Source organism: Melospiza melodia, chromosome 4 (assembly GCF_035770615.1).
Source record: "Melospiza melodia melodia isolate bMelMel2 chromosome 4, bMelMel2.pri, whole genome shotgun sequence".
NCBI lineage: Eukaryota > Metazoa > Chordata > Aves > Passeriformes > Passerellidae > Melospiza > Melospiza melodia.
In genome coordinates, this window is record NC_086197.1 from 89,935,592 (window position 1) to 89,962,869 (window position 27,278).

At 38.0% G+C, this 27,278-nt stretch overlaps 1 protein-coding gene across 4 annotated transcripts in view; it reads right to left on the reverse strand.

The window, feature by feature from the left end:
• Nucleotides 1-956: 956 nt before the first annotated feature.
• Nucleotides 957-27,278, reverse strand: part of PIK3CG (phosphatidylinositol-4,5-bisphosphate 3-kinase catalytic subunit gamma) — a 31,487-nt gene continuing 5,165 nt past the window's right edge. For all 4 annotated transcript variants that reach the window (XM_063155505.1, XM_063155507.1, XM_063155508.1 and 1 more), the window contains exons 2-11: nucleotides 24,567-26,582; nucleotides 20,409-20,474; nucleotides 20,078-20,303; nucleotides 16,064-16,167; nucleotides 13,686-13,832; nucleotides 11,997-12,087; nucleotides 8,771-8,901; nucleotides 8,050-8,161; nucleotides 5,999-6,156; nucleotides 957-1,329 (exon numbers count right to left, since the gene is read on the reverse strand). In XM_063155505.1, coding sequence (XP_063011575.1) covers nucleotides 1,048-1,329; nucleotides 5,999-6,156; nucleotides 8,050-8,161; nucleotides 8,771-8,901; nucleotides 11,997-12,087; nucleotides 13,686-13,832; nucleotides 16,064-16,167; nucleotides 20,078-20,303; nucleotides 20,409-20,474; nucleotides 24,567-26,570 — 3,321 coding nt within the window. In that variant the 5' untranslated portion in view covers nucleotides 26,571-26,582 and the 3' untranslated portion in view covers nucleotides 957-1,047. The remainder of the gene's footprint in view (nucleotides 1,330-5,998; nucleotides 6,157-8,049; nucleotides 8,162-8,770; nucleotides 8,902-11,996; nucleotides 12,088-13,685; nucleotides 13,833-16,063; nucleotides 16,168-20,077; nucleotides 20,304-20,408; nucleotides 20,475-24,566; nucleotides 26,583-27,278) is intronic.

Genomic DNA, 27,278 nt, shown 5'->3' on the forward strand with positions numbered 1-27,278 from the left:
TTCCTCTTTCAAGTTTAAATATTGAAATTAAAGACAAGAGGGGTTTTTCTTTCATAAATAGCTTTTCAGTAGTATTGTTTCTTCAGGAATTTGAAAATAAATAGCAAAATATACACAACTTCAAAGATTACATTTAATTCCTTCTAGGTATATCCTGAAAATATATCACCAAGGAATAAATAACTTTGGGTTTTTCAGATATTTGGTAACGTGTCAATTACTCTTAGATAAGGAGTTTTCTCTGAGGGATAAGGAAGTACCATTGCTTTTTCTACAAAGCTTTTCCTATACAGGTGGAATTTTAATAACTTTGCACTAAGAATATAATCTGTAATATAATATGGATGTTACCCACTAAAAAGTACAGTAAAAAAAAAACCTCGCAAAATTAAACCTTCAGAATTTCATGTTCAAATCTGAGGAACTTCCCAGTAACTATGAAGTTCTCCTGGCAGTCAAGATTGGTTGTCTGTGTGAGGAGGTCACAGTAAGGCAATTTCCCCCAATGGCAGAGCCAAAGCTCTTTTCTACTGACAACATATTAAAAATCCAGAAAGGACAAAATGCCGCGGAAGGGACAAAAGAGAAGGATGTAGATGAAGAACATTTGTGTCTAAACCATCCTGAGACACATATGGATTGTCTACAGAGATTTCACTAAAACCATAGATTTTATATAAATTCTGGTTTTGAAGGACTTGACCCTCATGGATAATTAAGGTCATAGGGGAAGGTTATCATCTTACTCAACCTCCTCCTTATATTTATCTGAAATTATTGCTAAAGAAGGAAAAAAAAATCCAAGTCAAAACAGCAAAGGAACTAAAAGAATCCAGCAACTTGAAGTGTCATTAGAAATGGAAAAAAAATATTATCTGCAGGAAGATCTTCTGGAGGGGCAGAGTAAAGTCCTTGCCTTTTTACAAGATCCATTTAAGCTGCCAGAAGAGAAAAGGCAATTTTGATTGCTCATTTATTCATAATTCAGAAATAACGTGTAGGTTCACTAACCTCCTATTCACACCCACAGTTAATTTACATAAAATATTAAGCAGAATGCTTTTCTACTCCTTGTTTGATTCCAAGCACAAGATGCAAAAACCAGTTAAATTGCACTGTCCAGCCCTTATCTCTGCAAACCTCTATCTGATCAAGAAAATGCTTTTTGGCATCCTCTTCACTTTTCCCTACTGTCAGTGCTTCCCTGATATATTCAATATCCTCTTTGCTGGTTAATTGGGGCATTCCAGTCATCAGCATCATGGAGAACAGGATGATCAGCAGGTTGGTGTGGTGTCGGAGAGCTAAATAAGCCTTCACACATACATCCTGTGAGAGAGAAGAGATTTTTGTTAATTGAGAGATGGATTGAGAGGGATGGTGTAGGGATTTCACAGGACTCTCATTAACCAATGCTATTCAATCACTCAAGTGTCAGTGACAGGAGACCCAACAGAGTTGAAATGTGACACAAACTTCTGCACCTGCTGCTCAGTGTAACTTCATTCACCACAGCTTGGGGCAACAAGAACTGTTTGGGTGTACAACAAACAGCTCTTAATACTACATTAATTACTAAAGCATAAAACCTTAGCCACACCAGAATTTCACAAGAATTTCCCTACCATACAACCTCTTTCTGTGGCTGTTAAAAGAGACAGCAATAATTCCCTGTCTGCCTTTCCTGTTGGGATGTTTCCATTTAAAGACTGTGGCTGGCAAGTGAGACTGAACAAAGCAGCACCTCCAGGGGATTGCTCTTCATTTTCTCTAGATGTCTATTAACTGTGCAGTGGTGACGGATTATTTAACAGGGAAGGTTTTCAGCCTTGGTGTTTAAGGAATTTTTCTAGCTGACAGCTCTAGTCTTCAGGCACTCTGCAGGCCTTGCTGCAGGATTTCTATCACTATGCACTGTCATTCTGGATTCCATAGGCGTTTTTTAGAGCCTTTTCATTTCCATGTATAAATAATCTGTGTTTAACAACAGAACTTTTAGAAGAATGACATTTCTGCAGCTTGGAAAAACATGCAATGCTTTAAAAACAATTATTTCTTGCTAAGAGACTAATACATAAATTGAAATTATTACTTCTTATATTAAATTTATAACTAGTTTACTAGCAGAAATAAGAACAATGCAGACATCAATCATCAATCAACTAGAAATTGGGTCTGCAATGCAGTAATGTAAAAATATGAAAAAATTTTCCAAGAAGGTTGTTATTATTTAAACCACAGCTGAAGCAATGCTAATTTTTACCCAATTAAATATTCAATTTAACCTTTCAACAGCTGTATATTAAGCTTTTGAATAATGCTTGGGAAATCCAAGTATTTTAATGTAAACGTCCAACAAATCCCAACAGCCCTCCAGAACACAGGGCATTTTTTACAAGATATATGGTTTTTTTCTTCTCTGAAATAGGAAGAAGTGCACAAATAATCTTAACATCTATCACTGTTTACATCAGCAGCACCAGGACCCCCAACTAGACAGGTTAGGCAAATACAAAGGAAGGAAGATGATACATTGAAGATCTGTCTGTACAATTTCTTTTTTTAGTATTGCCTGGGAACTTAAATCTTTTACTCTATTCCCAAATAAATTCTGTTCTGAAATAAGATCATACTTATGAACACCAGTGTCAGTTTAGTTCTAGCACAGCAAAAGATTAAATGCAATGGTCAAAGCACAGCTTACAATAGAAAGCACAATCACCTTATCACAGGGAATAGCTTCTTTCCATTATAGCAGGAGAAAAATTTATTTTTTGTATTCTTAACTTCAAACAGAGAAATCTTGTCACAAGAGTTAGTCTGTGTTTTGTTACCCTTGAAAGAGATGAAAGGTCTTTATAGTTATATCAAAGAAGGTTTTACATTTCTGTATGGATGATGTATCTCACTGCTCTGGGTGTCTGAGACAGAAAAACAATTATGCAGTCAAGAAAAACCTGGTATCACTGCATCTCAAAGGCAATCCTTCCAGGAATTCAAAAGATTTTAAAAATCTGCATCTGCCTGTTAGAGTTATTCATTCAGACAGGATCTGGATGTGGTTTTGCATTAGTATTTTCCAAGAAAAGGAATTTTTACACTTCTGAGAGAGGCGGCGAGAACCAAAAATAGCCCAGATCATAGGGGTGTGTCAAGGGCAGGCACATGTTTACTGTGGGATTGAGAAGAAAGCTGATAACTCATCTAAAGCCAGAGGCAAAATGAGAGGAGCTGAGGAGAAAGCAAATTGCCCAACAGGAAAGAAAAGAACAATCATTCTGAAAGCCTGAAACTGACCTAATTATTATTATCCTAAAATCCAGGCATTTTTATAATATAAAGTGCCCAAGTTCTATTACATAGGCCATCCCTTCCCTGTACAGTATACTCCAAGTAAGTATTTCTCAGTGATGAATTGAGTACCCTTTTACTTTCTGTGACCTTTGTTTGACAATCAAATACATGATATTTTGTAATTAAATAAATTCACTCTTCTGCAGTGAACTTTGGTCAAAGTTATTTGTCCTTTTAACCTTCCGCATCATCTGCAATATGAGCTCTGGCTAACACATCTGTATGGACTATGTCCAGGGAATAAAAAAGAAATAAAATTTTATAAAAGTAGATTATTAAGTTAATAAAAACACCCAAGACTGTAAAAAACAAAGGAGTCTTCTGAAGTACAAACTGTTTAAATGTAGTAAAGTACAAAATAATGAGAGATGTTCTTAAAAATTAATGAAGGATAAATGCTGAGACTTTTCCATTAATACTTGAATGAGTCAGCAGGCAGACTGAATGAATCCCTCAATATTAGGAAATATGATGAAACAAGTCAACTGGAAAATGAAACTACAATTTTCAGTTTTTTTAAACTCTGTCCATGTAATTAAAACACATACTTTTTTATAGCCAAATATGTGATGCAAATCTTGCTCTGTGTTACTCTTTTACTTGTATAGAAGTATTTTATTTTTTACTGATCTTTGAGACAGAAAAGACTTTTAAAGTACTACTGCAATAGTGGTATATAAACAGTAGCTATTGCAGCAGAACTATACATGAACTTACATTTTTTTGGTCAGTTTATTGTTGTCTGTGCCTAAACCACGTCACTTAAAATGCCCAGGTCTCCCATCACCATCAGAACTCACAACAGTAAAAGCACATTAATCACCTTTTATCTGGCCAAGGACACAAGTGGAAATGACATTGGTGCTATCACAGCATTCCTAAACTGTGCATTACTGGGATAGTAGTACTTAGTAACTTAGAAATTAGTACCAGAGTAACAAAAAGTTTATTTAGTCAAACCCAGGACTCCATGATGGAGGCATGATGTATTGAAGAGAGGCTATGACCAAACCTATTTACAATTGATTTTGGTATCTGGGCTGCTGAAGCAAAGGTCAGATTCTCTCTAAAGAGCTGGACGATCCATGTATATGAAAACATCTTTCCCTCACTGCAGACACCTTTCAATTCTCCATTAGCACACTTTCATACTTCTATTTTCTGCCTCAAGAACAGAGGTCTTTGAAATTACATACCCCAGAATGGTGCTTCAGTGCCACACCTGTACATGACTTAATAGCTGTGGCAACAGTATCATTGCTGTACACAGCACAGCTCACAGGCTTCCCTGAGAGCACGGGCTCAGCGTTCCCTTCCAATATAGTTCCCTTCCCACAGTAGTTCCAACCCATGGCAAACCCCACCCTAGCATCTTTTGATCTACAAGTTCCCTTCAAAACACTTCCACTGTGCTAAAGGCAGACCTGGCAAAAATGAAAATTCAAGGATTGCAGCTGGTTCTTTAATTATTTTCAGAAGTTTCAAAGATCATTGGTTCTTCTTTGCATGAGTCCTCTCCACACATGGCCTCTCCCTTTTGATTGTCTCTGGTGGACAATGTGATTTGTCCTAACATAAGGATACCATAAGGTGGGAATTGCAAAAGGATCCAAATGGATCCCCATCCATGGCAGGGAAGCCTGCAGGATGTGTCCAGCCCAAAGATGGGTAACACTCATTTTTGGATGAGTGAGTAAAATCATTGAGATGCAGCCACACATGGAGACAAAATGCTGAAGTAACTGCATATGTGTTCAAAGGGACATAGTCACCATCCAACAGGAAGGACCTTAATTTAGCTACTGGGAAACCAGACTCCATACTGGGACTAATTCATCCACAAGGAATCCAGAACATGAAATTCAGTCTTTGGCTTTGACTCACTCCACAGAAGAATTTTTCTTTTAATATTATAACACTTTACTCAAAGTCTCCAAAGACTTCAGACATACATGTACTTTTGATGAACCATGCTCCCATTCATTTCATTAAACATAGGAACTGCATACTAAACTCCCTCTTTGACCAGGTTCTACACTAGCTCAAATAATCCCAACAGGTTTGAAAGCACTAAATTTCAAATAGAAGCAATAGAACAGATTTTTAATGCCCCTTCTTTCACAGTTAAATCTATCCATCCACTTCACAAACCACCATCTGAAATAGCTTAGGGTCACTACAGATTTTTACTCAGATGCAGCAGTCCAAGTCCCAGAACTCGAGGGCAGACTCAGGAGGGAATAACACTGGCCAAGCCAGCTAAAGAATGCCTCAATCCTGCTCATACTCCACAGAGGCTCTGCCTAGAGCCATGAGCTTCTTCTAATTGCACCAACACTGAAGCCCTCTGCAAAGTGTTTTCAATCAAGACAAGAAGCAAAGAAAGAACTGCTTATCTGGTCTGCTGCTAATGAGCTTTTCAGTGTGCCTTTGTGAATGTTTGAATTCTAGTTCCCATAATTGTACAGATCATTTTTTCTCTTAGTTGGGCCTAAAATATCCCGGAATCATATTATGATTCGGTACATTTTATTAACATAATACCCAGGAGCCTAGATCTTTGAAAATCAAGGCACTAATGCTCATTTTAGAGGGTAAAAAAAAATTACTTAATTGATTTGCAGCTAAATTCCCATTCTTTTACCTGAAATTTGTGGAAATGGAGACTTGTCTTCTTTCCGGAAGTTCCCATGACATACAGAAAATCTGGAGTCAGCACAAAAGGAACTCTCTCCTTATTAATTCCAAGGAAGCTTTTATAATTCCCAAGAATATGGCCAAAATCAATATGGAAAAGGTTACCTTCATAAAGAGAAGAAGTAGTCACATTCAGACAAATAAAATAAACTGCAAAGAACACTTAGGTGTATTCACAGGAGTTCCAACCCCTTTTTTTCAGTATATATGATCACTCTTAAGTTCAGCAGAAAAGACTATTTTCTTTCTTTTTCTGGGAAATAAATAATTCTGTCCTCTTAGCAAAATTACTTTTTGTTTATCTTTGGCAGTTGTTAAAAGTCTAGCAGAAGCTACTGTACTATCTAAACATACACTCACAGCTTTTCAAAAATAACCAAGGAAAGCTTGTGCCTCATACCCATAACAATCAGAGCATCACTACACGGAAAAGGCTTGGGGGTTATGTCTCAAACACCCATGGGATTCTGGCACTACCCATCTCCTTGGCAAATGTCATTGACTAGAACATGCTTTCTCCTCACAGACCTTCATTAGTGATTTCTAAACCACTCTGTGTGTTCCAAGTCTGCATTGTCACCCTTTGGATAGCTTTGAGAGAGTAGCAGGGCATCAGTTCCCACAAAAGCAATGAAAACCTCTCCTTTTAAGGGTCACTACACCTACAGGACTGGAGTGTGCTGCTCCTCTCCACATTACTTTATTACTTTCACTGGCACTCAGGAAATGGATACAAGAGTATGGTTACTTAAAAACACAGATTTGTAGTAGTGGCATATTTATTAAAAAAGATAAAATATCAAATTATATAAGATGATACTTAACAGTGATCTGTAGGTGGAATATCCTTAAATGTTCCAGATTTTAAGGCAGCTTTCAAGTTCCCCCAGCCTACCAAATCTGACTCTCTGCAGACCTCTCAGACTGAGATCCTCCTGGCCCCTGAGGCTCAAGAGAGATCCTGTTAAAGACTCTGAGGCAAACCTGCTCATGACCACAACAGAACAACACCTCTTCTTCAGTTTCTGTCTATTGACCCATGCCTCATGTTCTGCCATCACATTATATTATATATACATCACATTATATTATATATAATGTTGAAATTAAAGCATTTCTTAGTCACTTCTTCCCCAAGGGCTTCTACTGAACTTTTTTTACTGTAGTCTTCAATTAGATAATTTCTGCCTTCAGGGTACTTCTTCTCTCCAGCTTTCAACTGATAAAACTTTAATATAATCAATAATAAATATTCAGCTTTCTAACTATTTTCCATCTCTTACCAGAGACTAATTATGAAGTGAGAGGATCATGAAACTAAAAGTGAATTCCTTAGACTAAATAAAATTCCTCCATATGTACTGATTGTTCAGGGGTTCTTTCCATAGGTAAGTAAAATTAAGGATGAAACAATGTGCAGCTATGGAAGTAACTCCCAAAGTCTGGAGTACAATAGAACTGAATTTCTTCAGGAGTATATAACCATCCCACAAATTTTAGTAGGTAAACAAATATACTCCATGTACACCCATTTCCTAAAAGTTTTTACAACAGTACACAAAGCAACTACATTCCTCAGAGATGAAAACAGTCCAGCAACATCTGAATTCTGACAGAATTCAGTTCCACTGAACACTGTGAGAATCACAACCACACATCAGATAGATGAACAGCTGCCTGCCTTATAAAGTTTTTTGGTGTTCAGACCTTAGATGTAGACAGTAAAAAAAATTTGGTTGACATTTTTAATGACTTAGTTTGTATAAAACTGCTCCCTGGAAAATAATGGCATTATTAGATAGATATCTCCAGCCTGTATGAAGGCCAACAGGGGTGAAAATACATTTCAGTGTTACTTGACCTTGTAAGCACCACTGACAGAACTGGTTTGCGTCTCTTCATTCATTGTTAAATGCACTATTTATTAAAATGAAACATAAATCTAGTGAAGTATAGACAGTCTGCACATCTATGAAATTCTCAAAAAAAACAACCCACCTGTTTCTGTAATCATGATGTTGTCGTTGTGCCTGTCTCCTATTCCAAGTACAAAGGTTGCCACACAGTATCCAGCACAAGAATAAACAAATCTTTCCACAGCTGCCTGAAACTAAAAATAAAGCTTAGAGATGTTAAATGCTTCAATGCTAGGTACTAAATGCAACCATTCTCAAAGTTATGTACCTTTCTGTTGAAATGTATCTACCAACACTTAGGCAAACTCTTCTATAAAATACAGCACTGCACAACAGAGACCAAGCTCACAGCCCTGCACTGCACCCCCTGTGCTGGCTCTGTCCCTCAGCACAGAAAAGCAGCACAGAGCAGCTCACACATTCTGGGGGAAAAAATGTGGCAGAAAGCTGCAGTGGGTCAGTGGATGTACACAAGCAAAGGAGTTGTGAGTACAAAACCTGCACCTGAATCCTCTAAAACCACATTGCCTTTCAGTGCTCTTAGATGTCCTCTCAACCTGCTCCTCATGTATCACTTCTAACTTCCATTGATAAAGGAGTGATTTCAGAAGCATCCTGTCTCTCAGGAGCTTGGCTGCCAGCTGGATGCTAAAGGCTCATTCATAGACACCCACAGCTGAGTGCAGGGAAAATGAATGGATTTTTCAAAACCCCACAAGTAACAAACACAAATATATGGGCTCAATGCTCCTAAATTAGTAGGGTGCAATTTAAAATCCTTCCTAAAAGTTCAAAGAACTCACCTTCTCTTCAATCATGCATCTTTCCTTGAGCCACTGGTTTAATATTTCATCCTTAAATGCACCAGTGTTCCCAACTGTACTCTGTTGAATTTTGGCAATTGTTGTAGCATCTTTCACAATTTCGATCATTCCTTAAGAAAATAAGGAAAAGGTTAGAAGAAGTTATTACATTTTTATCAAAGCATACTAAAAATATTCACAATTAAATTTTAAAATGTGTTTAAAAACCAACTGCAGGTCTTCATAGGTTGTGAGCAGAAATTTATTTGACAAGGAGCAATGGTTCCTGTTCATTCCCAGCTGAAACCAGACAGAGTTCATAAAGAACCTGGCATCAAAATTCCTCCTCTTTTAAAATGGATGTATCACATGATGAGTGGGGACTCACTGCATAAAGCTTTTCCCAAGGAGAGGGAATATTCCTGTCTTGATCCCAATTCACATTTTCCCCAGCTTCTCTCCAACCTAACAAATACAAGGAGCTGAAGAAAAGCTTTCATTTTGCTGCAGTCTAGGAATGCAAGTCTTGCCAGGGCTGTGACAGAGGAATAGAGCTGGCCCTCCTGCAGTAAATCCAATTTAAGCTTAAGTGTGCATTTACACAGAAAGCTCAGAAATCCCAGTGCACGGCAAGGTACAGCACTGGGATTGCTGGTGGGAAGCTCTGGTTGTCAGGGCCATGGGGTCTGTCCCTAGACTGAACAGACCCTTGCCAAGGCACACTGGCACATCACAGCAATACCATGCAGAAACAGGGCCTTGTCCTGCTCGTGCCAGCATGGCATGTGACAGAGAGGAAGCCAGAGGGAAAGCAGAAACAGAGGCTGCAACACAACCCTGCACTGTAGTCAAGACTAGCAAATGCAGTCCAGACTGGGCATGCCTATATGGGGGAAAGTCAGATTTTAATTGAATTTATTTGGTAATTGGAAATTTTTTTCTCCCTCTGGTTCAAGTTCAACAGTGTCTTCTAGCTTCAGCTCCAGTTCAGAGATAAGCAAGCAAACAAAAATATCCACTTCTCTCCAAAGCAATTCAAAGCAGCTTCTGAGTTGATTTCATCTTAACTGTCTGAAGCAGATAAATTTCTTTCTAATCATAATCCCACCCTTTTGCAATTACTGAATGATGTGCAAATTTTCCTGTAACAGAGTAACAACACAGCAATCTCTTCCTGCCCTCTCTGCATGGCTGAATTCATGGCTGAATACCCCTGGAGGTATTTTCTTCTGTCCTTACAGTGGCCTGGATATGTTTGCCATAAAACTATGGTGGAACTATGACTTCCAAAACCCACCACGAAGACCACCAAATTTACAAGCTTTGCATTTTGATCTCAGCTTGTCAAGCTGTTGCTTTTCTCCCGGGTGTGAGCTGCAGCTCCCATTCCAGCTGTTGGAAAAGCTTTCCCTGGCTGTGCTCACAAATCTCCCTCTGCCGGCCAAGAGCTCCTTGGTGGCGGGGGAGCAGAGCCGGCTGGCTCAGGAGGTGCCAAGGACAGCAGGTCTCAGCTGGGCTGCATCCAGCTGGGAGGGAGTGCAGCAGGAAATGCACCATGCAATGTGTGTCTGCAGCTCTGTGGGGACTCTTAGAAGAGGCAGCTTGAACTTCTCGTTTTCTGCAGTGATGCTGCACAGTAAGTAGTGGCAATTGCCTCCCAGAGCCAGGAACATATGGACATGTCAAAGGGAGAGAGAGCAGGGTGTGACCTTGTACCAGTGATACAGAGAAGAGAAAGTCCATCCTACACAGGCCTGCTTGGCACAGCAGTGGAAAGGACAGATGCTTCCAGAACTACAAACTGCACTGGATGCGATGTCTTTAACAGAATGAGAATGCTCTGTGCAGGAGGGGGTGCCAGCCTCACATATAAGACACTCATTTCCCTATGCTCAGTGTAGAGTGGGGTACTGGCCTTGTGTCAATGCACAGAAGTCCCATGGGAGTATTAATAGAGAGGGAAGAAGCAGCCTGGAAGAAGACCACATGTGAATACTGTGAAAGAACATTTGCATGCCACTACTCTTTGGTTCTGCTCCAAACAAGCATAAGCTCTACATCAAAGTGTGCCACGTTGGGCATTACTAATTTAGGCTGCAGGTATTCTCAGTAAACCAAGCAGAAGTGTTAATATGATTAACCATGCCCCTGCTGTGGTGCTAAAAAAGTGCTAAATTCTTACAGCTCTGCCATACCTATAGGAAAATCAAATATTATTTCCTTGAGACAGAAGAATGGGGAATCAATTAAGAATTCAGGAAAGAATAACAGAAATCTGTAACTCAAGTATGAAAATGCTAGAATTACTGGCAGAATTCCTCCTTATTCCTTCATTTTGTCAATACATTACATTTTCTTGAGATAATTTTAAACAAAATTAAATCCGATCCTAAAAAGCTCTTTAAAAATTAGATTTAAAGCTTCTAAAGAAGAGAAACCCCCTGACTTTCCTTATATTTATAGTTAGTTAGCATTTTGATGTACAATTTTCCATTTTCTTTATTATTAAAATTCTATCAATAAATATAATTCAATTTTAAAACATTTCTATTAGGAGAAAAGAAATTCTCTTATGTCACACACTACCAGGTATTTTGTCAGTGAGTTTGGGTTTTCTGAGATATCCTGAAATCCAAAGGATGTTAAAAAATTTTATGTGGCAATGGATTTTAGAGAAGAAGTACATTACATAAGTATATTAAAGAGTTATAAAGAGTCTTAATTTTATTGGGAATTCTTACTTGATTTCTTTCACCACAAGTTCTGAAAAATTGATCATCTCTGCTGCAGGAACTAAAGCCCAGAGAGAAATATTACCTGAGTATCCTGTTAAGTAATGTTGCTGCTTCTATGTGGTATAAGGTATGAAGCTTTAGGTCAGGAAAAAATGTAAATGCTTTGCTCTTTATTTTATTCCTGTCAACACATTAAAATACATCTTGAATAAGTCACTCACTTTCACTGATGTTTCATACTAGATATTGTTTTTAAAGAGGAGCTGGCAGCACAAGCCAAGCCATTGCACAGGAATCACAGCCAGGAAACAGCTGTGCTACAGCTCAGGGAGGGCAGAAACCACTGCCAAGCTGCACCTGAAGGCTGCTCACAGCAAGTGTAATAAAGAGCTGCTTACCTCAGGACTACAGCATGTATTAGAATAGTTCTCCCAGATCTTCTGTAAATATGCTATTTTGAATTTCTAATCACAGTAAGTGTGATCACATACCTATTTTGTTCCCTGTAGAAATGCAACCATATGGCAACAAACAGAGATCCAAGGATTCTGCTTCCCAAATGGATTCCATAATTCGAAGAATCTAGTAAAAACAAATGGATATGCTAAGTTATTTCAAATTATTTCAACATTACAGATTACTCATACAAATAACACTTCTAAGACTTCTAAGATGGGGCTAAACTTACTTTGCTATTTGATTAAGAGATGCATACAGAAAGTGTGCAGCCATTCAAGATAATCAGTTATAGAACCAGGGTTTATATTTCTTCTTCTGTTCTGCAACCAGTAGATCTTTACTCTTCTATAACATATTAATAAATATATTGTATGATTTCTACATAAGGTGAGATTGAATGTGTTAGCAAGCATGCCCACTTTTCCCCATTAATACCTCCAAAGCCCTAACAAACCAGTTGTCTGAAACTAGAGTGACACTAGCTACTGATTTTTCATTTGCTAACTTCACCCACTGCATAAATAAAAGATAAAAACACTTCATCAGAGAAACAGGGCATCTTGCACTAAGTAAGATTCTGTCGCTAGTGTCATGGACATATTTTCTGAAAAATACTTTTGCTAGGATTTTTCTCCTGAGAAGCTGAGAGGCCTCAGAAATGAAATGTAAACAATAATTATCTGCTGCTGTGGAATGCAGCAGGTGCATCTTTGATTGGTCTGATGTGGATTGTTTCTACTTGATGACCAATAACAGTCCAGCTGTCTCAGACTCTCTGGTCAGTCACAAGATTTTATTATCATTCCATTCCTTTCTTTTCTAGCCTTCTGATGAAATCCTTTCTCTTTCTTTAGTGTACTTTTAGTATATCATTTTCTTTTAATATAATATACATCATAAAATAATAAATCAGCCTTCTGAAACATGGAGTCAAGATTCTCATCTCTTCCCTCATCCTGGGACCCCTGTGAACACCACCACACTCTAGAACACTAAAATGTGAAATATGTCTGGCATATGGCAGGAAAAGCCAGGGTAGCTGTATGCACTGTGTCTGGTTGGGATGAAGTGCCTTTTATTCAGAGCAGTTTGTAGGGTGCTGTGGTGTAGGGGGTGGCCAAAGCAGAGCTGGGAACACACTGATGTCCCCATGTCCCAGCTGAACGGTGCCTGCTGGGTGCCAAGGCTGCCAGTTCCTCACCCAACTCACTGTGACTAGATTGGGGTGCACAAGAGATTGGGAAGGGACACAACCAGGGACACAACCTGAACCAACCAAAGAAATATCCATGCTGAACAATGCCATGCTCAGCAATAAAACAGGGAGCAAGGGCTTATGTAGGTTAACTATCCTATGTGCAGGGACTGGCTGGGAACTGGTGCACCCATGGGATGTGGAGTGACTGCCTTAGCACCACTTGTTTTGTTTTCTTCCTTCGTTCTTCCACATCTCCTTTGTGTATTAAACCACCTTTAGCTCAACTCACAAGTTTTCTTGCTCTTCCTCTTTTTCCATCCCACCAGGGTTAATCCATAACACAGTACAACAAAGATGAGCCAGTGCTGACGTCAGCCTTGCCATACAGAGTTTTAAATACAAAAGACAACCTCTCATTTCATATGGACAGTGAAGACAAGGTATACACACTTTGGAAAAGCAAAATTATTTTAAAGTATTTTAAAATATTCATGTTATCTTTTATAAGGTTTAGCTCTCATACCTGTAAAATTAGCATGTCCTGACGGAGGTCATCTCCATGTTTGAAGATGATGCCTATGGTTTCATTTGACAGAGCTGTTGGATCTGCACATTTAAATTCAAGCCAGAGGGGTTTCTTCTTGGATGCCATTACTTTACATTTTTCTATCTGTGAAAGACATGCTTACTGTTTCCTGATGCCAACATCAACCCAAGAAACCTTTTTAAGAGAATAGTTTACCAGCTTCCACTCAGCTATACCACAAGCAACACACTGAAAGCAGATGTAAAGGAAGGAGTTCAGCTGCCACGAAAAGCCTCCTTGAACCTACACAACTTTTAACCATGATAAAGGAAAAAGTGTATTTTAACTCTCCAAAAGTGGATTTAGCTTGCTTCAGACAAATTTAAAACAGGAATAGAGATTCTGACAAACCTGGAAAATACGGCCCTTCACGACAGCACTTTGACAGGTGCTTTGCAAAACCAGAAAATGATCATTGTCCAATGCAATTTACCACATCATCCACCCTTCTGACTTCTAGCAGCTACATTCCAGATTGCTTGATTCAATTCCCTTAGTAATGTCTTAAAATTCATGGGGGAAATGGCATTTTTGAAACTAATTTAAGGTAATCATTCATAAGATAATAGATTCCCTATTTAGTTTTATTACATTTTCAATACTGATAAATTCAGACTTGAAACTGCAGTATTTAAAATGTTTTTTTTTCATTTATTATGGCTAAGACAACTGTAGTATGTCTGACTTTCTATTCTGGAATTCCTGATTCATTGTTGAACATTACTATGTACAACAAAGCCATCTAAAATTAAAAAAAAAAAAAAAAAGCAACTGCACATCAGTGTTTGAGAGCAGATAGAATTCATTATATAGGAATATTTTAGTATATTCATATTTCATCTACAGGCTCATTCTGAGCCTGTAGTTTTAAACAAAATAGTTTTTACCATCCTTATTTTCAAAAAGGAAAGAACTTTTAAAATCTTCAAACTTATTTGAAACTCTGATTTTGTTTCAAATACTTGGTTTAGACTTAAAAAATTTTAGGTTGTGAAGATTATGGACAAACAGTACGTGTTAGAATAGACATTAAATGAAAGCTTAGTTGGTTTTACCAAACATTTTTATTCATATAGCTTGGAAAAAGAAAAGCTAACACATTGATTCTTGGACATCCTTTGTAAATCTATTGTTTAGTTCATCTAGGAAGGTCCTGGTAGGACTGAGTATTTCCTAAGTGAAGGAAAACTAGAAAATCCAGAGAAATCTTTTTTATTTTAAAACCTACTTTCTGTCAAGGTTGATGATTTCTGCGCCAAAAAATATATTTAAAAGAAGACTAAAGAGAATATACAAAATACTAACAAGAAAATAGTATTTAAGAAATCACAAATTACTTCAGAGTAAGAAATGTCTGAATTGGCTTCTGTGCTGACAGGGCTTCAGCCTTGCTCACCTGAAAGGTGTTTCATTATCTCAGATTGAAGACAGACCAGTTTATAGCCTGTCTTCCAAGGCACAGGTTTATTTAACAGAAACATGGCCATATCTAGACAATACCTGAGCATTTGGAAATTCCTTAAATAGTATGGTTTTTCTGTCCTCAGCTAGGAGAAAATTAAGGGGTTCTTTTCTTGTAGGGTCCTTGCTGCACATGAAGTGAGTCCAAGGATCTTGACTGTGCTTCCTTACCCAGACCTCACATTGCATTTTAGATGCATGATCCAATTTCCTCTCACTTCACATCTGCTGATCTATGAATCTTTTTTTAACTCTGAGTCAACGTACACAATTGCAATCTCACCACAAAACTGAAGGCAGCAATATAGAAAAACCCAAGTGTTTCTTAATGTATTTCTAACAAAATCATAATGTACTTTCTAACAAAACTAACACAGAGATACTGAAAAATCAGAAATAGCTGAGGCAGGCATTTTTGTAAGCATGATGAAGGTCTGGACCCAAACCTTAGTGACAGATATGAACCAGGATAAGACAGAGAAAGTAACTGAAAGAATGGAAACTGAATATCCCAAAGCCCCTGAATCAGATAAGAGTCTAATACAGTTATTTAATTTAAAAAAAAAAAGTCAGCTACCTGGTTAAATCTTGTATTCAACTAATGGAAAAAGAAAAAGTATAATTGCCATTTAATGATTAGGATTTCATGGGTTATTGCAAATTTTTAGCCCGTGGTGGCCTGTTTTTACATTTAGAAAAATAATAATACCTCTGGGAACAAAAATCTACTGAGTCCATGCAATGTCACTGTGTCCACACAGAAATAAGACCTTTTATTAGTAAACTTTTTACCAAGTGACACATACTTGCAAATTTTTTTTTTAATTATTTGTACAAAGTCAGAATATACTTACCACTAGTGCTCCTGCTCTTAGCCCAGGATCATATGGAACTCTAAAACTTTCTGGAAGTTTGCTGCCCTGTAATTTTTCAAGTTTTTGTCTCAGCTGTGCAATAACTGCAATTACAAGAAAGAAAACACAATGAAATCAAATACTGGAAGGCAAAAAGGTTATAGGTAATCAAATTTGTTGAGCATTATACTTTAGCTAAAAACCTCTGTTTAGCTGCCATTTTAAATTGCTTTCCTCCTGGATCTACAGATTCAAGGAATGGAGGAAAACTCTTTAACTTGCACTATCAATGGCCAGGGTTGTTTCAGATACCTAAAGTCTTCAAACACCTCAGAAGTCTTGTGCCTTCTCTGCAGTATTAGAAACATTGAACAGTAAGAGTTTAAAATGTCATTTAAATGTCAGCTTTTGTTTAAAAACACAACACAGAAGAACACACCAAAAAGTATTTTCCCTCATAACGGACAAGAAATGCTTGATGGCTTTTGAATTCCTGGAATCAATTGCTCTGTAACCATAAGGAGATAAACTACAGAGACACTGAATTTCCTATCCTCCTAAAACTGGTTTCACAGTGCAGCCTTCTTAATCTCACATTCCTCTAAGCAAAAAATTTGCTGTATATTTATATCAACAAGAATTTTAATAGTCATACTTAAATGCAATCTCTTCATTAATAAAACCTCAAGCTCCTAAATCTTCAACTCAGAATAGTACAGATTATACAATGCATGATGTATTTTTTTCACCTCAGCCAGTGAGTGTCAGCACCATAAGCAATACCCTGCATTAGGGCAAAGACCTGAACACTGTCCTAAAGAAACTGTAGCTACACAGCAGAGGATGTATCTGCATGTAAAGTAATTTTGGAGATAAAAATTAAAGACAAAAAACCCCCATACTGATAAAGCTAAACATGGACCTGGATACATAAAATAGAATCATAGAATCATCATAGAATCATGGATTAGTTTGGGTTGGACAGGACCTTTAAAGGCTATCTAGTCCAATCCCCCTGCAACGAGCAGGGACATCTTCAACTCAACTTGCTCAGAGCCCCATCCAACTTGACGTTGAATATTTCCAGGCATGGGGCATTTCTACCACCCTAGGCAACCTGTTCCAGAGTGCTAACACCCTCATCATAAAAAAAAAAAAAAAAAAAAAAAAAAGAAAAAAAAAAAGAAAAAAAAAAAAAAAAAAGAAAAAAAACAAAACCAAAACAATAAAACACCTTCCTTTTGTGTATAGTCAGAATCTGTCCTCCTTAGTTTAAAACCATTAACCCTCGTCCTATCACTACAGGCCCCACTAAAAATTCGTCTCCCACCCTTTTTACAAGCTCCCTGTAAGCTCAGGCAGGCTGATGTTAGGTCTCCTGAGCCTTCTCCAGGCTGAACAATGCTCACAGGAGAGCTGCTCCAGCCCTGCCATCATTTTTGTGACTCTCCTCTGGGCTCACTCCAGCAGATCCATGTCTTTCCTGTCCTGAGTGACCCAGAGCTGGATGCAGCATTCCACATGGAGTGTCACAGGAGCAGAATCACCTCCCTTGACCTGCTACCTATGCTATTTTTGCAGCTCAAAGACACAGACATCTTGGGCTCTTAGTGTACATTAGACAAAAATCAGAACAGTTCAAACACTGCTATCAAATTAAGAAAGTCAAGCCAAAAGAATTGGCTGACAACTCACAGAACACAAATGTTACACCTGTCCCAGAGGGTTTAAGAAAAGAACTACTAGCAGAGCCTGGTTACTAACACAGTATCTCTTCTGGTAAAAAGTAAATCTGGCAGTGATATACAGGAGCTAACAAGTGGACTTTAAAATTAGACACTTTTCAAAAAAATACCTCAAGAATCCCAAACCAAAACAAACAATAACACAAAAACAAACCAATCAAACAAACAAACAAAAAAAACCCTAACAACTCCACCCTGCCTCCTCAAAAGCACCTAAGTTGTAGTAACTTGGATAATGAAACAGCTTTCTATAATGTAACTATAGATTTTCTAGACAGCTATCTTTGAAAGTTACTGTTCACAGTTTACTGTTAGAGTTTACTGTTAGCTCAGTATGTCTCCTCATTGTAATGTAATGTAATATAAAAACTGTAAGCAAACCAACTGAAGCTACAAAAGTTTAGGAATAGCTGATTTTAAGACACAGTAAAGGCACTTTGCTAAAACCACTTTCAAGTTGATCTGGCTTAAGAACAAGGTGCTGTGCATTTTAAGCAATGAAACAGCTGCATAGACACATTCTTGGGAAACAAATCATCTAGCTCAGAGGGTGATGAAAGCAGATAATCCCATGCAAGATGTAATACTATCATCTTATGAATTTATTTATTTATTATTACTTGCTATCTTCAAATATAAGCAAAGAGATTACAGTGAAAACTGAAAGAAACAGTTTGACAACGTTTGCTACTGGAATAGTATGGACCTAGCAGGAAGGAATTTGTTCTTTTCAGAAAATCTACAAACATTGGAGAAATATATATACAAGAATAATATCAGACGGCATGACAGAATGAAATGAAACAGGATAAAACATTCAGACTGAAAATATGAACAACGATGAGCTTAAAAATGTTGGGACAAAAAAGAAGCAATAACCTACAGGATAAATTTTAGGATATACATTTTTAAAAATATAGAAGTAGAGGGTGCCTGTAGAAAAAATTATGTCCTCAATACTCAGAGAATAAATTACATTAGATATAGAATTATTAGGACACTCTACAGTTTCAGGAAGCCTTATTCAGTGAAAATGTCAATTATATAAGTCATCTTTCAGTGTTCTGCTGTACATTACATCCAAGGATTCTTTAACTTCAGAACCTGGTGGGTGTTAATATGATTGCTTTCTCTTGAAGCTTTTCTTCTTTGCCCACATATCCTTCAAAGCTAATGTATTATAGAATCCACTGCTCTTATAGACATGTACATCTGCAAGGTTGTATAGTTTCTTTCTAAAATATGCAATTCTGACTAAATACATTTTGGTTATAGAATATTTTAAGAAAAAATTAGGAAGTTATTTAGAAAAAGTGTTTTACATGGGGCTCCAGTAAGTATCTTAACTCACACTATGTGGTAACATAACAGATTTTACACGATATATTTAAGAATAAATGCATATTTTCTTAAAATCTCTTTTGAAACACCACCACACTCACTTCTGCATAACCAGAGTGGAAAAGCTTTCCCATCCAAGGACTTCCTGGCCTGGAGCATACCAGGCTGAACATGCAGGAAAAGGTGGTCTCTCTACAGCTTTTAGAATTTTTATACTGTCATGCATCCTCTTGCACTTACTCCCAAAACCAAGCAAGTAACAGCAATGAGGATAAACAAGCTTTTAAGAGAGCTGGGGGTGGCGGGGAAAGGCAGGCAAAATCCAGAGGTAAAGAGGCATTGCATAACCCTACTGTGGCTTCCAAAGCAGTGCTTGCAAGAACTGGAAATAACAATACAACATCTGTCTGACAGGACTCCTCAAAGCCACGCCCTGTATATTCACATCTGATCCACCAGTGACTTCCATGGCATAGCAGCGGCTGCACTGGACTCCTCCCCGACCTTCCTGCCAGAAATCTTCTAGTGAGAGTTTAGAGGAAGGCTGTACTTCTTGGCAAGTGTCACTTTTAATTTCCAGTTAATATTTGTGTCTTCTTTCAGCACTGGCATTCAGCTAAAGTATAAGGACTTATCTGTTTCCCAGTTGGCATGGCTTGAGGTTCAAGAAGATAAGCCAAAGCTTGGGAAAATACCAAGTGACTAAAACATTGATATTCTTCCCCTTTTGGGGTGAAATGAGCAAACAAATCTATTACTGGTGCAATCATTATTAACTTACACTCACATTTTAAAGGAAGTAAAAATGATGCCCTTTGACAGCATCTTATCCCCAATTTTCTAAATGAACAATACAATTTGCTGCCTATTTTTTCACATCCAAAGAGAAAAAAACATTAACAACAAAGAAACGCCTGTTGGCAAATACCTTGAGAAGTAACATCATACTTTTCTGCAGAAACTGATTTAATCTCCATTGTGACTTTATGCAGCAATTCAATTACTTGAACCTGCTTCATGAAATCGTGCAGCATGGCTTTTCCACAGCCCCTAAGGTAGGCTTCAAGGATGACTGCAAACCTCTGTTGGTAGTGCATGGACTGGGCAATTTCGCTTCTTAAGAACCAAAACAAGAAGTGACCAATTCTTTTGTTCTACAGGTAAAGAAAAACACTACACATTAGCATTCATTTCTTGACAAATGGTTTTAATAATGCCAGCAACTTTAGCATAAGTTGGCTATATTTTTTGGTACTTACTCTCAAACCACGTTTCAGCAAAAATCTGGCTAGTGCGCTGTCATGATATGGCTCAAATTTCACAGCCTGAGTGATACAAACATAAAAGAAATGTTGTTAACACACTTAAGATCCCACTGCTTACACTTAACCAATGACATCTAAACTGCTGCAGGAGTAGAAAATGTGTAACAAAGCAGGTCTTTTTGAGGCTTCCCTGTCTGATTCAAGAAGCACATTTTGTTTGCAACAGGCTCTTTTCAGGTTTGTTATTAATGTGACAACTCCTTAACCAGAGAGTCCAACCTGAGCATATGCACAAAGCAATGTCATTCTTGGCAAAACCCAGCAAGATCAGAAACCAGCTTGCAGTATGACTGATACTGAGAATGCTTGAAATGATTACTGACAGATGGAATAATGTGCTTGTAATAGCTCTTAAATAAAATGTTTCAATAATAAAATACTGGTTTTGGTCAACATCCACTACTTTGAGACTAGGGCATCAGGATTCACTGGTGGGTTCCCCAGAAAAAACAGGATACAGGAGCAGCTTTTCAGAGCACTTACCTGGCCTTTATTCCATAAATGAATGACAGAATAAAGGCTCTGATACACATCCTACAATAATGAAGTAAATTAGGAGGAAGACTTCATCACAACTTTTTTTGACTGACTGTGAAAACAGATGTATTTTTTTTCCTTCAAAAGCTGCTCCCCTCCATCCAAGCCCACAGACATTTCCAAGCTACTGCCAAAAAAGGGGGTGGGAGGAGAAAGTCAACAACTGTTTTCAAGTGCCAGTATTGGAATTTTTTTTGTTATTCTCTATCCCAATAACCAAGTGAATTGGTCTACCAGAAAACCATCACACTTCCAGATTCTGGGAAGTACCAGGGAACTTCTCCACTTCAACTTATTTTTCCAGCTGCTTCGTTCATGCTGCTTGCGGAATTCAAGCTTACAGAAGGTTTGTATTCAGATTAATGGTGGAAAAAAGTATGCACTTATATCCCACGGCAACAAAGGAGAAATAAGAAGCATACAATCTATGAATCAGAGTCACAAAATCCCTGTCATGGACTGAGGGGGTTGGTGAATGGCTTCAGGTTCTGGAAATAGAGTGCCAGGAAGCAGCCTGTAGGGAGATTAGGGGAAAACAAAGGGATGCGCAGAGAGCTGGGTGCGTGTAGTATGCTCAGCTTTCAGAAGCAACAAAGTATGCAAACCTCCAGCAACAGTTATTCAACAGAATATAATGGCTCTTTCAAGATCACTGTGGTCTGCAGCTTGCAAAGAAGCAACCAAGCCATCAGCAAAGGTCTGCTAAATTCATCAAACAAATCATAGTTTTATAAACTCTCACAAATACTGTGGCACATAGTTGCATTTTTATTTTTAAAATATCGACATGGTTTCTGAAATGTAAATCATTCTGTGGGTTTAATCAGAGGAAAAAAAATTAAGTCAAATTTCCAATGAAACAACTTATGAAAATGTCACAAAGACACGTTCTTTCTAGCTGCTGGCTAAGAGACAGACAAGAAAGCTGAGCACCAGACAGACAAAAAAGGCAAGCACCAGACTTGCCCTTCTCCTGTATCATAATTCTGCAAGAACTGTCCTGACTGTCTGCAGTACTGTTTTATATCCCCAAACAACATCATCTTATTTAGAAAAGACAATGAGAATTTACAAATATAACAATATATAGATCCTTTTACTTTGTGTATGAGATCATGAGGTATGAAGCGTTTTTAATAAAAATTAATTTTCACTGCAGTAAGGTGCCCAAAAGCAATAATTATCACATAAATTCAAATGGATTTTCTTACAGTTCCAAGAAAGCCTATTATAAACCTCACTCTGGTATATACTCTGCCTAACGTTCAAATAACCTTGAAAAACAAGTTAAGACTGAAATACAGCCAAACAACCAACCAATACTTCAAAACAAAACCTCCTTATGGAACTTGCAAATATATTTCAACATAAAACAATATTTAAAAATGCATCACACCAATCCTTATTGAGCTGATGTTTTAGATAATTATTTTTAACAGTCCAGCCCTTTTTTCTTCACAAAGTCAAATATCAGCTTTTGCACAGCAACAATAAAAGCTGGCCATTAAAAAATGTCTGCTGGCACTGACCTGTGTGTGCTCACTGCCATACACATGCAGTACAGCCATCAGTGTTTATCTTACAAAGAATTTTGTTGCATTTTAACTATGCTATCCATGGTTTATCAACAGTACGCAGAAGAACAGACATTATAAGAAGCTCAATAGGTTGATTTATGGTGTGGCTGCTTCTATTAGAAATAACCTGTGGGGAAATAAAATGTTTGATTTCTAACTCTACAGAGAATGGGAATATCCTGTGTGAGAGTGAAATAAGCCACAGAGCTTTCATAAAGGTGTGCATTTGAAAGGTGACAACCATTTGCAGAAGAGATGCATCCACTGGAGTAGAGGAATGGCCGACATCCATTCTCTGAAAAATGTAGATTTAAAATACACTGTCATACCAAAACCTAGCTGCAGAATGCTGACAGCTCATGTTCCATAGTTAGCTAAGAAATAAAGACAGGGAAAGCAGCAGAGAGGTAAAAGTTGGAATGTAGCGTGTTTTTCATTTTTAAGGATGGTAAGCTCATTATTTCTTACAACACCTCTTACTAAAAATGACACAGTGAAGTTAAGGCACTGTGATTTTATGCTACAATATTTTTTTTAACTGTTAGAAAGGTTTATTCTTTTTAAAACTCACCAGATTTGTACTTCCTGAAAACAAACAATTAAAAAAAAAAATGGAAACAACCCCAGTATTTCCCCCATTTTCTCAGGCATTCTGACAGCAACCAATCGTCACCCCAAACTCTTAATTTAGATGCAAAAAAAAGTGAATAAAATTGCTGAGCCACATGTAGACAGCAAAAGCTCACAAGCCAAGCATATATATAGCAGCAGCGACGTGGGAGGCCCAATGAGGTAACCGCAGCGACTCCTTCGGTTAATGCAGAAGTGCATAAATTCTGCCTCAGCTTCAGACAAGCAAAGACAAGGCTAGAAAGGCTTTGTTTAAAGCACTACCAATGTGCAGCAAAATCTGAAATACTAACTTCATTTTCCTGGGATTCTGAGCTCTCTCTGAAGATGCAGAAATAAAAAGCTGCTTCCCCAGCTGCAGTAGTTCCTTTTTTTTTTTTTTTTTTTTTTTTTAATTTTGAATGTTGTCCTCTGATTATCTGAAAAAAGTATTTCCTGCTCTGAGGGATACCAGCCTTTCCATGCAAAACAGAGCCCCACCTGGCTCCAGAGGCTGTGCTTACCCGGAAGAACACAAGGTTAAACCCTCCATCAGACACCAGAGGAGACTTTGACACTGCCAACTGATGGCATCATGTTGGGAGAAAAGCAACCAAACCAAGCTTTTTGTGTAACTGATACAAACCTTCCCAATGTTTGATCTGGCAGACGCACACAAAAAGTGCTTTAAATCTGTACAGCAGTGATCCCTTGCCATTAGAACCACAATTTTGTACCCAAGTTCCCAGAAGGACTTAATTTTATTATGTAGTCCTATCAACTCTTGAGCTACTTTCAAAATTTTGGAGGGGGGAGTTTCTAGATGAATTTGCTCCTCTTAACAGCACAAGACTGAAGTCGCTGCAACATAGTGAGCAATTACACTGACGTTCTTGACCTAAAACCCAACCCCAGATTTTGCTTCAGGCCTTGCCCATGCCAACATCTACATTTACTTTCTTTCTATCTACACTCTTTATAAACTATCAGTAAAGTCAGTCAACAACTCTTGAGAGCTGTGTGATTCAAACCCAATATGAACAGGATTACAGACAGCACAGTTAGGATTTACTCCCATCATAGCTGTGCTGGCATTAACAATTTCCAGAAAATCTTACTGCTGTAAACACAAGATAAAAATTTTAAGACACAAGGCAATGGTTCCACAAAAACATCAACAAAGGCAAAAGACCAAAAGTAGGAAAGTGTATTTTACATTAATCTGGTTACTACCATTGCTTTGACAAAACACCAACGACTTCAAAAGGAAGGAATACTAACAAGACCTACTAAAATGGGAAATGCAAATTATTGGGTAATGCAAATATATTCCTGGAAGGCAGAGTTCAGGAATGCAAATACACCTTACCTGCACAAGCTGTAAAAGATAATGAAGAACATCATCATCTTCTAAACTTTCCAGTTTTTGAACTGCCATTGCTCGGACATTTTCATCTGAAAAGTTACAGTCTAGAAGTTGCATTGTGAGTCCAACATCTAAAGTGCTCTGATCCCAAGCCTCTTTTTTAGCTAGCAACTGGTATGTTTTGGCCACTATTTCTTGTTGTCCCCATTTCACAGAGCTAAGCAGCTTAGGATATGCCTTGGGGTGCTTTATGCTCTCATATCTAAAGTGCCACAACAGTTCTTTGTCCTCCGGAGAAAGTGGATTAAGTGGGTCAGTTGCTATGATCTCTTCAAGTTGCTTGCGGAGCTGGTTGGGCATTTCAGCTCGGGTCCTGTCCCCCTGGGGGTCTGATGATATCCTGTGCTTGGGCAAGGCAATCGGGTGACAGTATTTGTCCAGCACAATAGAGATAGCCATTGAGTTTTCTTTATCTGGGTTAGTTGCTGATGTGAGTTTGTCTGCATTTATACTTCCTTGTTCTTCCCCCTTACCTGGAATTTTCCACATGTGGAGCACATACTCCCCACATCGTAGCAAGAAACGGTGATCTATCAACAAAAGATTTACATAATAGAGAAGCTGGGTTTTGTATTTTGCATCAGAGTTGGAGGATTCATGTGACTGAAGGTTTGTCTTTGCAGATGGTCCCTGTGCTTTGCCACAGTATATCTGAAGATTCAGGAGTGCTCCTTTAGGCAAATCCTTGATTTTGATATCAAACTCCAACCAAATATTCCACAGAACCTCCTCAGTAAAGGGCTTTGACGAAGTTCTTCTCTGTGAAAGGAGCTGCTGCCCATGTTGAATGTTAGCCTCTACAAACACAGTAAGATCAGTATTTCTTGGTAAAACTGGGATATCAATGCCAATTATTTTCACTCTAAATTTCCTATTACAATCCCACAAGGAGATAGTGAAGACTCTTTCATGATCTTTTCCATCTATTGTCAATTGTTCATGATATCCTGTAACTCCTGTACAGTCATCCACCAAGGGCCACTCTTCCTTCTGAACTTCATCTTCATTTGGGTCTGGGGGATTGTCGAGGACAAGGTGGATTTCTTCCCCATTTTTAAGGCACTGTCTTATCCAGTGAAAATCTTTGATTGGTGTCTCTCCAGTAATGTACTCATCTCTGCCACAAATCCTGAGAACAAAATCCAGTTCACTGTGATCTTCAGGAATGTCCATCAGAGACTTTTTCTTTGCCATTTTTGTGAAAAAGCTCTGGAGGATCATATCTGGAGTGTCATCTATTGACACTTTAATTTTCTGACTAGTCGTTCCTCTGTGTATGACTATGAAAATATTATTATTAGTGATCTTTTTAAATAAATATTCTGGGAGTGGCTTAGATGTAGTCCATGGGTGCATTGCATATAATTTAGGATCTCTGCAGGCCACCTCTATCATTCGTGGAGTGACTAATCTGCGCCGGGTAAATTCTAGTTCATCATCATGTACATTGCTTACATCAGTGACATCATAACCAATCAAATCATTGAGTTGCCGCTGAAATTCCTGAACTTCTTCTGATGGTTTTTGTTTCTGGACAACATAGATCTTGCCTACCTTCTTCTGTAACACCTTCCAGTACAGTATGCAGTCCAATGTCTGTAGCACTTGATGTTTATCATAAATTTCATACCATTGCCCTTTCTTCTGATACTGCAGAATAAACTGATCTGGGGTGAATGCGTGGTAGAAGTCTGTGGTTTGACTCGTCTCTATTGCACGCATCCAAACCTGTGCCTTCATTTGCTCCACCGTACAGTTGCCAGCTATTTCAAGTAACATCATTTCTGGTGCTTTCGTATGTTTATTGCTTGTAGGTAAAATGAACTCAATGGGTATCAGTTCCATGGATGAAAAACTACTCGATGTACAATGAGGTTTCATTCTTCTTCTCCTTCGTTTGTTTTCGTCTCTCATAACAACGGGCTGTTCATGATCCCCCAACTCCATGCCAGAAGAAATCTAGCAAAACATACAATTACTTCATTACTTTCTCATTTACATTTATCTTTTCTCTTACTTTTTAACTTTTCATATACATTTTTTATATTTCCACTTCCCTTTAATTTCTGGTCACAAATACTTGATTTACATGAACCACTTCAGATGTAACCTATTCAAGTCAATACCAAATATAAATAAAAACCTCAAACCAACTCTCCAGCGATTAAGTAATTAAAAAAGAAGTTTTAAACATCCTGCCCAGATTTTACTGACGATAAGCAGTTCGAATGTGCAATCTCCATATTGATTAGTTCTTGCTTCTATTTGATCAAGCACTGATTCTTCTGCTGCCTCATCTGTTTCGTTGCTGCTGATGTTAACATATGTAGCTTTTCACAGAAATCTAAAGGCACACTCCTGTATATGAATAGAATGCAGTCCCACTGAGCTCCAGGAATGGCAGAAAGTAACAAAACAAGCAATTTATTTGCAGTCTGGACAGACATAAGCTTATTCCCAGTTTTCTCTGCCTCTCTTTTTAGTGGTGAGGAATCAGGATTTCAACCTAAAAAACAGCCCTTAGGATGCAAAAGTCAGGGACTATTTCTGAAGATATATTTAAAGTGCATCTAAATTCAAGGCGAGTGTCCTTAGATGTGCTTCTTTTAAATAAATCAATTCCCCAGACTGATAATATCCATCCATTTTCAAAGT